The sequence below is a fragment of the Plasmodium falciparum genome (assembly GCF_000002765.6).
Source record: "Plasmodium falciparum 3D7 genome assembly, chromosome: 11".
NCBI lineage: Eukaryota > Apicomplexa > Aconoidasida > Haemosporida > Plasmodiidae > Plasmodium > Plasmodium falciparum.
Genome location: NC_037282.1, coordinates 822,625 through 835,888, shown reverse-complemented (window position 1 = coordinate 835,888; position 13,264 = coordinate 822,625). Strand labels below are relative to the sequence as shown.

The following is a 13,264-nucleotide window of genomic DNA, read 5'->3' as shown; positions in this document are numbered from 1 at the left end:
AATATAACATATATAAATAAAAACAATTTCTTTTACTCGCTTTTTTACCGTATATATATATATATATATATTTTTTTTTTTTTTTTTTATTATAGAGTATTCATTTTTTTTTTTTTAAACATACTTTTATAATTTTCTATATAAAATCATTTAAATTCATTTTTTTTTTTTTTAATGTAAAAACATATTAGACATTATCTATTTTTTAAAAAGAAATATTATAAATCTATGTATTGAAATATATTATTTATTAATATTATAATAATCTATAAAAGATATATTCTTTTATACAAGAAAAAATATACCTTTCAATTTTTGTATTTTATTATGTTGTTTATATTTTTAATTCCATTTTTCATTGTGGAAATATCTTAATTCAAACTAAAATATATGTAATGTTCACATATGTAAATATAAGTAAAATATGTTATTATTTACTTTAGCATTAAGGAAATAAAATGTTAATAATAGAAAAAAAAGATTCTTCTTATCATTTAGTCCATAATGTAATTCAATGATATGATATTCCTTAAGTTCTTGTGAAACACAATAAAATTGCATGATGGACAATTCATTAGAATTGTACAAAAGGATGAAGCGAAAAAAAAAATTATAAAGGGTAACATATATATATTTAACTTAATTAAAAGTATTCTATGTCTAAAAATTTCATAAGAAATTATATTTAATTAAAACACATATAAAGATATTAATTTATATATATATAATAACCAGAAATAGGAATACATATTTTTATCATACAATATTGTATAATTCAATATAAATTATTACAAAAAAAAAAAGGATTAAGATTCAATTATATAATAAAGCATTATCACATAGAATGAAAAAAACATTTATCCTTATAAATTATATTATTTTTTGATACATGTGTATGCATATATATTTTTTTCTTTTAATTAAAAACTACTTTTTTTATAAATGTAAATTTAAATTTAAAGTTACATGAATGCACATCGTTCATTCAAAATATTAGATAGAAATCTAATAATATATAAAATTACTAAATTATATACCTTAAATATTGCAGTTATTGTAATTTCCTAAATAATTATTGTTATTATAATTTAGCTATGATTTTTATTATTTCTAAGTTATAAATAATTATATAATACTTCATTTCAAACATATCATGTTTGTAATTCATACAATTTAGAGAATACATATAATATTTAAATTAAAATAAATATTAAGTCATATACACTATATCACAATAATTTCCAATATAAGTAAAAATTTTACATATATATATAATACTTTTTATAAATATATTTACATATATAACTTATTTTAAAATATTAATAATCTTATAGTGAAAATAAATTCTAGTAATACATAATAAATATTTCCTAAAATTTATATAATTAAAATAAGACAAACATTAATATATTAGTTAATATTGCAAAATGAAAAAATATAGTAATATATATTTCTTAAAAAAAAATATATAATTAAAATACAAAATTAATAATATCTATAATCCAATATATAAATTTCATTTATATATAAAAAAAAATAATAATATAATTAAATTAAAAATAATAATTTTAAAAAATAAAGTTAATTTTAATGTGTAAATTAAAAAATAATAAATAATAATCAATAATAATATATTTATTTTTTTAATTGAAATATAATTTAATTTATTTATATATTTAAATTATTAATTAATAATAATAATATTTATTAATAATATATTAATTAATTAAAATAAAATATATAATTAATAATAATATTATTATATAATTTTATATAAATAAAAATATTATATAATAATTTAAATATAAAATTAATTTAATAAAAATAAGAATTAAATAAAATATATATATTTATTTACATAAAAAATATATAATTAATAATAATAAATATAATTTTAATTTAATTAATAAAATAATAAAAATATTAATATTAATTAATTAAATATATGTATAAAAATAATAAAAAAATATATAAATAATAAATATAAATATTAATTTAATAAAATATAAATATATTAATTAAAATAAATATAATATATATAATTAATTTAAATAAAATAAATTAATATTTTAATTAAAAGACATATAAATTTAAAAAAATAATAATAAATATTTTAAAATAGTATTATTTTATTATTAATTAACTTAATACTACTAAATAATAAATAATATTATTATTAAATTAAAAATATATATATATAATAAGACATTTTTTTAATATTTTAATTAAATTAATTAATTAATTTATTTATTTATTAATAAAATAATTTACGTATTTAATATAAAATTAATATTTATTTAAATTAAAATATTATATTTATTTTATATTTATTAAATTTAAAATAGTTATAAATAAATAAATTATTATATATATTTAATTAATTAATTAATTCATATAATTAAATTAAATTTTAATTATTTAATATATAAATATATATATATTTTATTTAATTAATTAATATAATTAAATTAAATTAATTATTTAATAGATAAATATATATATATTTTATTTAATTAATTAATAAATTAAACTAAATTAATTATTTAATTATAAATAAATATAAATTGTATTTTATTATTTTAATAATATTAAATTATAATTTTAAAATTAAATTACAGAATATATTATATATATATTATTTTTATAATACACATAATAATTAATTAATTGTTTTTTATATTAATAAATATAATTATTTAATAATATATTTAATTAAAAATAATTAATTAAATAAATTAATAAGAATATAATAGTAATATATATTATTTTATATATTTATATTTATATTATTATTTATATTTTAATTATAATATAATAATTAAATAATTATATTTTATATAAAATATATTATAATAATAAATATTATATAAATTAAATTAATATTTTATTTTAAATATATATATTATTTAATAATAATTAATTTTAATTAAATTTATTATATTTATATTTAAATAATTAATTAAAAAATAATTATATATTTATTAATAATTAAATATAAATAAATTAAAAATATTTATTTTTTTTATTTTATATATTTATTAATATAAATAAAATATATATTATATATATTTTTTTAAATAAATAAATTAATTAATTATTAAATATATTTATTTTATTTAATTAATAATATTTTATGTTTTTATATTTATAATTTAAATTTACATAATTAATATAATTATATATATATATTATTATTATTTAGACAATAAATTAATTAATTATTAATTTAAATAATAATATAATATTTAAATAATTGAATTTAATTAATATATATATATTATTTAATTTAATTAATTAATATATATTATTTATTATATATTTAATAAAATAAATATTTATTTATTGTATATATAATAAATAACATATATTAATTAATTTAATTAAAAATATATATATATATATATATTTATTATTATATAATTAATTACAAATAAAATAACTAAATATTTATTTTATTAAATATATAATAAATAATATATATTAATTAATTAAATTAAATATATATATATTTATATATATTTTTTATTATTATTATAAATAAAATATATTTTATTTAATTAAATTAAATATATATATAATATATATTTTTATATAATTTATTATTATTATAAATAATATATATTTTATTTAATTAAATTAAATATATAAATAATATATAATTTTATTTAATTTATTATTATTATAAATAATATATATTTTATTTAATTAAATTAAATATATAAATAATATATATTTTTATATAATTTATTATTATTATAAATAATATATATTTTATTTAATTAAATTAAATATATATATAATATTTAATTTTATATAATTTATTATTATTATAAATAATAAATAATATATATTAATTAATTTTAAAAATATATATAATATATATATTTTTTTTATATAATAATTAAAATAAATTAATTATTTATTAAATAATTAAAATATTTTTTTTATAATATTTAATACTAAATATTTATTTACTTTAAATAAATATTATAAGAATTATTACCATTTAATTTAATTAATAAATATAATGCTGAATATTTTATGTTTTACTTATTGATATGATTTATTATTTATTTTCCTCGTACATCTATATTGTAGTTAATTAATATTATTGTAATATTTTGAAAATAATTAAAAGGAAGAAAAAAATAATATCAGGTTTTACACATTTCTTTTGTGTTTTATATGAACATTTACATTCTTTTTCTTATATATTATATTTAGTATTTTTTTTCATGATTATTAATAAAAAAATATTGTTAAATTTCTTTTTTTTTGTTTACCTTTTTTAAGTTAAATTCTAAACCATAATATGTTATATACAATTTTTAATTTAAAAAAATATTATATTTCTTTTGGAATGTTTATCATTCCATTCTTTATATAATTAACTTTATTATTACCTCAAATTAAGGTTTATATAATATTTATTTTATATTTTAAGAATTTTTTTTTGTCTTATATATAAAAGCAATATCATTATTTACATTGTTAATGCAATATATTTTAATTCGTTATAGAATGTATCTGTTCGCATATAACATATTTTTTAAAGAAGAAATATAACAAAAAAGAGTTTTTATTTCGTGAATTCCATAATAATGACTTTATAAAGTGAAAAAATGTACTAAAATTTCCATATATATTGAGAATTTTATGTATAATGTCATATATTTTTAACCTTTATGTAATAATTCAAATATAATTAATCACCAAATTATAATCATAAAATGAAATATTGAATGTAATTTTAATATGTTACAGTGATTGGAATGTCATTTTTTAACATTAAGAAATTTCCGAATATGGAATTTCTTTCATATATTTTTATATGCAATAAGTTTTTGAAACTAAATACATATTCTACATAATTTTATTTCCTTTTAAAACACAAACATCATTTCAAACGTTTATGTTTTATATAAAAAATCTTAATAAAATATTCTTAAATATAATTATATAAAAATGTTTCTATCCATTTTATTTTAAATGTGTTTATCAAAAATAATAATAATGTTCAAAAAAAGTATAATTACTTTGAATTGACTTATGAAAAATAATGAATAATTATACATATATATGGATTATAATACTTTTATTTTTTTTTTTTCTTCACACCATATATTATCATATTTTTAGAAACAAAATGAAAAAAAGTAATCCATTTTGTTAATTTTTTCTTCATATTTCAGTTATATTTAATATAGAAATATTATAAAATGGTGGATGTAATTATTTTAATATTTTATAGACATTAATTTACACTTAATTCAAATATTTAAGTGTAAAAAGAAAATATTTTCTTTAATTATGTATCCTAATTTATCTCGAACGATATTTAGATGTACAAAGAAAATTATAATTAAAAATTGTCTTATGGATATTATTATGTTTATTATAATAAAAATATAATTTGGAAAATTATTGAGCTTGAAAAAAATTCTTTATAATTTTTTCTATTCCTTATTTAATTCATATAAAATAATAAACAAATTATTTATTTCATGTAAAAACTGGTTGTATTGATATAGGAAAACATACAATTTTGTTTATTATTGGAATTGTTATTACTTAGTTATCCATTCCAGTTATATTCATATAAATTCCTGAACGAAATTATAAAAAAATACAAAAAGTGGTAAATTATTAAAATCATTAAAATATAAATAATGGTATACTTTTTTCTCTTATATTTCAAAAATTAATAATAAAATGTGTAAATAAATTATAATTGAAAACCTTTATATAAGAAAAGGAAAAATTTTCTTGTCCTTTATAGAAAATGTCTACATAAAAATAACTGCTAAATTTATAAATAAATGTTTCATATAATTAGAGAAAATAACCTAATAAAATTTTTGTATATTTAATATTTACATGAACAGTTCATAAAAAATATATTATTAAATACTACCGCTAATTGTTTGTGTGCATATTTTGATGTTAAAAGAAAATATACAAAACAAATATATATATATATATAATGTTATATATATACATATATATATTTATTTATGCTTTTTTTCCTTCTTTTTATAAATAAATGTTTAACAAATTTTTTTTTATTTATCATGATTAAAATATTTTTTCCTTATATATTTTAAAAAAACAGCTATTTATTGTCTATAAAAATATAAACAGTATGAACAAAAAAAAAAAAAAAGTAATAAAATATATGAACGTTCAGTTTTTTTTTTTTTTTTTTCTATACTTTTATTATTAAAAAAAAAAATATTAATAGACATTTTTTTTTTATTTTCATTTTATGTTGTTCTCTATAAATTTTGACATTTCATTTTTAAGAGATTTATATTATGTTCATCTTTGTATAAAACCTTTTTAAAATATTTTGAATAAAAAGTAAAATAATATTTTTGTAAATTTATTTATAATTACAAACTATTTCATTATATTATTAAATTATATTTATCGAAATATAATTATATATATGTATAAAAATTATATTTGTTTATCATGTAAATTTCCATACGAATTGATATAGAATATTTATAGAGTTATAAGGATTTAAAAAAAGGGGGCAAATTTTTTGTTATTTTGTATTACATATAAATATAATGAAACATACAAAAATAACCAAATATTTGACAATTAATTTTTTTATCCTACTAACTTTAGTTTTTCAAAAATATTCAAGTTGTCAAAATTCGTTGAATTATAGTAAAAATAACTATGGATTAAATGACCAAGAGCTCCGAGCAATGCTATTTGGTCTTAATTATGATCCATCTAAAAGGAATAAAAATAATAAAGTAAATAGAGATGTTATAAAAAATGAATCATCATTATTATTACGTAATCTTATCAATGAAGAAACTCTAAGTGAAAAAAATGACAAAGTTGTAAATGATATTAAAAATATGAATAATAGCACAGAGAAAAAAATAAATAGTATATCAAAAGGAAATAATAATATACATAATATAAATGAAAATCAAAATGCAAATGTTGAATTAAAAACTGATAATATACTAGATAATACATCAGAACAAGACGATATAAACGAAAAAAATAATGACAATGGTGATATGGTTCATAAAAATATTTATAATAATATACTTAGTGATCCTTATGATATTAATAGCACCAATGCATACATTAATAAAAGTGACATAACTAATTTAAATTATTCTTCAAATGATGTTATAAATAATGATAAAGTCAATAAATCTTATGAAGAAAAAAATATTGTTAATAATACAGAGTTAAATAAATTAATAGAATCCGACGACCATTCAAATAAAAACGATATTAATAAAAAAACAGAAAAAAATAAAACCTTTAATTCATCATCTACCTCAGATGAAAAAAAGCAAACAGATATAAAAGGACAAAATAAAAATGATTTAAATAATGAACATATTTTTAATAACAATGATATTAATAATAATGTACAATATAAAAATAAAGTAAATATCATATCTGTAGACAAAAATAATACAGATAGAGATAATAACAATTTATATGAAACAAATAACGGTGATTTAAAATATAATAATGATTTAATTAAGGAAGGGGAAAATAAAAGAAATAATAAATTAAATAATTATAAATTTAATATGAATAAAGTAAATGATAATAAAAACTTTAATAAGTATACAGAAATATATAATAAGGAATCAGAACCAGAAAAACAAAATAATAGTAACAATAACTTAGGAATACCTACATTGATAAAGAAAGAGGTGCATATTAAAAATCACAATACATTTTCATCTAATGGAAAGATCTTAGAAAACAAAGACATTGATAAAATGTCTGATACATCAAAAAAAAATGATAGAAATTTTAGATCAAATGATATTAAAAATTTTAAGAATAATGATACAAAAAATAATGCAACATTATCAGAGGATAATAAAAACAGATATAACATTACAACGAATAAAAACAATGAAAAAAAAGAATACAATATGAAGAAATCAAATGAAAATGAATATGCTTTTAATACAGAAAAAACAAATGTAAATAATGACGCATTGAAAGAAGAAAGAAATAACTACAAATATTTGAATAATCAAACAGATGTAAATATCAATAATTTACAAGAAAGAGATATAAATTTATACAACAAAAATGAATCAGATAAAAAATTGGAGCAATCGTTTAGGGAAGAAGACATTAAAAATGCATATTTACCTGAAAATAAAAATTTTCAAAAGACATTAACAAATAACGAAAAAAATGAAGATAATAAAATACCTCATATTGATCCTTCTAATAATGAATTAGATAAAAAAGGAAATTACAATAAATATGAAATCGGAAAAATAAAAAAAAATAACGAAGAAAATAAGCAGAATGTTACAGTAGAGGAAAATATAAACCCTGAAAAAATAAGGAAAGATCATGAACAAAATATTCAATATTCCAAAAATGATCCAATAACGGATATTCAAAATTCTACAAATGCTGTATTAAAAAAAATAAAACCAACAGAATTTGAAAACTATACAAAGGAAGAATTACAAAATGTTTCATCTTCAGAAGTAAGAGATGATAATTTAAATGAAATAAACAGAAAGGGTGAAACAAATATGTTTTCAGAAAAATCGACTTTAAAAAAAGGGGAAAATGATTGGAATGAATATGAATATTTTAAATTGAAAAGTAATGAATTAAAAGTTTTAGGAATAATAAATAAATATTCACCAAAAGGAGGTTTTTCTATTTCTGTTAATTGTGGAGGATATGATGATTTTCGTGAAATCCCAGGAATTTCTAATCTATTAAGACATGCTATTTTTTACAAATCTGAAAAAAGAATTACAACATTATTAAGTGAATTAGGAAAATATTCATCAGAAAATAATAGTCGCATAGGTGAATCTTTTACAACCTATTATGCTATTGGTAAATCTGAAAATATATATAATATACTAACATTATTTTCACAAAACTTATTTTATCCATTGTTTGATGAAGACTTTATAGAAAATGAAGTGAGAGAAATAAATAATAAATATATTTCTATGGAAAATAATTCTTTAAATTGTTTAAAAATTATTAGTCAATTTATAACAGATTTAAAGTATTCAAAATTTTTTTTTCATGGTAATTATATTACATTGTGTAATAATGTATTAAAAAATGGTCTCAACATAAAAAAACTCTTGTATAATTTCCACAAAAAATGTTATCAACCTAAAAATATGGCACTTACTATATTATTAGGGAAAAAAGGAAATTCTCATGATAATTATAACATGAATGATATAGAAAATTTTGTCATAGACATTTTTGAAAAAATTAAAAATTACGATTATGTGAACGAAAGTAATAATAAAAGACAAAAAGAAAAACATATTGTAAACTTCAAAGATGACACATTTAATATTGAAAAAAAAAGTAATTATAAGGATAGCAGATTGGTCCATAATGTTACACAAAATAATTCTAAGGATAAGGAAGAAAAAATAAAATTTATTGAACATATAAATGAATTTAATAATTATGTACTTGATTTAAACCAAAAGGGTCGATATATTGAAGTATTAAAAAAAGAGGGATGGAGGGATCAGATTTATCTATATTGGAGCTCTAAAATTAGTATTGATTTATATAAGAAAATTGAAGAATATGGATCTATAACCTTTATACATGATATACTTTTAGATTTAAGAAAAAATGGTTTATATGATAAAATATGTGTAGAAAATCAATATGCATATGATTTAAAAATAATAAGTTCGTGTAATAAATATTATGTAAATTATGGAATATTAATGAATTTGACCAAGAAAGGGAAAAAGGACTTACGTCATTTAATGCATATAATCAATGTATTTATTAAAGAAATTAGTAAATTATTTGATCATGATAGTTTAAATAAGGGTATAAATAAATATATTCTTGACTATTATAGAGAAAAGGCATTAATAACTGATGTTAATTACAATAATGATAATAAATATATTGAACTTAATGATTTAATAAATTACTCTAATATATTATTAGATCATTCTGATGATTCTTCTTTAATTTTAAGTATTAACAATTTGATTGAAGATAAGAATAAGAATGATTTTAGAAATCACATTAAAATAACAAGTTTATTGGGTTCTCTAATGAAAAATGAAAATACAAATATAATAAATGTAGTGGACACATTTAGCATAAGAAATCAAAGTAAGATTCCTTATAGCAATGTAACATATGTTATAGGAGAAAATCCATATATGGTTAATGAAGGTAATATAGTAAACGACATAAATCTGATACTTCCCGAAATAAAGATATGTCCCTTTAATAGTTTGGTTAATAATAAAATTTTGTTTAATGAAAAATCGTTTTTCTGTGTTCCATATAATAGTAGTGAGAATTTTGAATATTCAGAAAGTGAGGAAAAGTTTATATCTGAGGAAAATAAGCATATATTCAAGTCAAATATCTTGTATAATATACCTTGTTTAATTAAATCTTCTTATGGTTATAATATTTATTTTAAAAGGGGTCTAACACATATATCCAAGGTAAAAACTGATTTCATTTTTTATTTTCCCTCTGAAAAATTTACATTTTATGAATCTGTTTTTACCCGTATACATATTATTATTTTGCAAAAGAAAATAGAGCGTTTTCTTTCTGATTACACTACTTGTTCAGTGAATGCGAATATTATGCATGATGCAATATCATATACATTAAGCATAGAATCAAATGGTTATTTTTTTGAAGAGTTTTTTAACAAGATACAGGAATTGTTATCATTAAAAGAAATTCCTTCTCGTGATGAATATAATGAAGCTTATGATGAACTAAATATAATTATACAAACAGATACAACCTCTGGAGTAGATAAGTCTTTAAAAATTATGTATTCGTTATTTAACAAATATACTCCAACTAATAAAGAAATGTATGATATTTTGAATGCATATTTTTTTTATCCATCATATAATGCTTATAGAACATATGTAAATGAATATTTTCTTAGAAATTATGTTGTCATTTTTATATATGGAAATATTATCATATCAGATTTAAAAGGTGAAGAAAATATTACCAAAAATAATAATAACATTTTTGATAATAAGAAAAGTATGAACTATAATGAAGGTGATGCAACTGATAAAAATAATAACAGCAATAATAACAATGTTGAAAGTGCTAATGATAGCACCAATTATTATATATATAATGAAAATAATTCTTCCAATAGAGATACAAATAAGTACACTGACAATGATTATAATAATAATAATAATAATAATAATAATAATAAGGATGGTGATAAATATTTAATAAATGAAAAAATTTATGAAGGAGAAGAAAATAAAAAGAATCCTACTACTTATTTAAAGAAACAGGAACAGTTTTTGGAAAAACAAGAAAATAATAATAAGGAAGAAGAAAATAAATCAAAATCACTTCAAATATCTTATAATGGATCAGGAATTGAATATTTAGTAAAATTATGCGAATCTTTTATAAGCAAAGTAACAAATAAGGTTATAAAAAAAAGTGAATCTACATATTATACAAAGAAATTAATTAATGATGAAGATATTGAAATAGATATGCATGACCCTGGACAAGATTTAAGTAATTCAATAACAGTATCATATATAATAGATTCAGAAACTTTGTTGAATAATGTTTTAATAAACATTATAGTTGATTTAATTTCATCTGATTTTATTAAATTTGTTAAAATAAAATATAATGATGGTTATGTTGTTGAGGTAAGAACTTTTTTTACATATAATGGATTAGGTGGATTACTTTTTATAATTCAGAGTTTTGATAAAGATGTAGAACAGCTTGAATCAGATATATGTACATTTGTTAAATATATTACATTTCAATTATTAAATATTGATATATCAGATTTGAAGAAGCAGTTGCAAAATATGAAAGAACATTATATAATGAATAATACTATATTCACATTTAATCAAGAATATTCATCTATATTAGATGAATTAATTACAGGACATGAATGTTTTGACAAAAAATATAAAATTGTACAAATATTTGATGAATTAATTAATTGTCCTAACATTATTCTAAATAAGATAAATTATATTTTAAGGAAATCAAAAAAAAATATATTTAAAGAATATAAAAAAACAAACATAGTTAATATACAAAGTAGTAATAAAGATGGAACAAAAGGTCATGATTATTTACACTTAAATGAAAAGTGCAATTATTCATATAGGAAAAATATGAAAATGTCTAATATACAATTTTCGGATAATTCAGAATTATTTATTAAAAAACAAAGAAAAAAGAAATATAAATATATTCCAAGTAATGGAACAACACAATCAAATAATATATATAAAAAGGAACACCTATTTAATTTCTCAAATTTTGTTGAAATTAAAGAAAAGGGATTTTTTAAATATATTATTAGCTACTTTAGGAAAAATAATAGGAAATATTTGAATGATGATAATTATTTAGATTTCGAAAGCTGCGACGAAGAAATGTCGAAAGACAACTTTCAAATATTTTACAACTTCACAAATGATATAAATAAAATTAGAGAATATTTTCGTGGGAAGTTTACTAATGATAAGGAGGTAAAAGAAAATTGTTCTATCAATTATGAAGAAATTAGAAAATATTGTTATGATCATAATATCAATAAAGATAACATGATAAGAACAAAAATAGAGATATGAACGATATTAATATATATATGTATATACAACATAATGTAATATTAAAATTTAAAGCTTTTTGTATTTTTTGTTCTCTCTTTCTATATACATATATAATTAATATATTCATATATTTCTTAAAATTTACCAAAATTTTTACTATTATCTCAAAAAAAAAAGTTCATTATTGTAGATTTATTATTATCATTATTATATATTAAAGGAAACAAAAAAAATTAACAAAGGAAAGATATACACACGTATGCATGATAATATATTCAGCAAAACACAAAAAAAAAAAAAAAAAAAAATTATATATTCTATATATTATATTTTAAAATTTTAAGTTGTTACATATTTTTATCAGTTATACATAATACATATTTAAATATGATTAATTACTTATTCGTATAAATCTGTTTGTATTTTTTTTTTCTTTTCTGTAAAAATTTTCGTCTATTTTTAATCTACACCATATTAATATTAACAGTTATAAATTATTATCATTTAAATAATTTATATTTATACATTTTTAATATAAAAAAAAAAAAAAATAATAAAATAAAATAAAAATATTTGTCAAAATTATTAATGAAAGAAAAGTTTTAAATATTTATATAAATAAACAAAAATAC

At 15.4% G+C, this 13,264-nt stretch overlaps 1 protein-coding gene across 1 annotated transcript; it reads left to right on the top strand.

Annotated features, from left to right (window-relative positions):
- Positions 1–6,575: 6,575 nt before the first annotated feature.
- Positions 6,576–12,650, top strand: PF3D7_1121800 (peptidase M16, putative; the record flags this gene model as incomplete). The annotated part of the gene is made up of 1 exon (XM_001347861.1): positions 6,576–12,650. The coding sequence occupies one exon, from the start codon at positions 6,576–6,578 to the stop codon at positions 12,648–12,650; it is 6,075 nt and encodes a 2,024-aa protein (XP_001347897.1).
- Between the last annotated feature and the right edge of the window lie 614 nt (positions 12,651–13,264).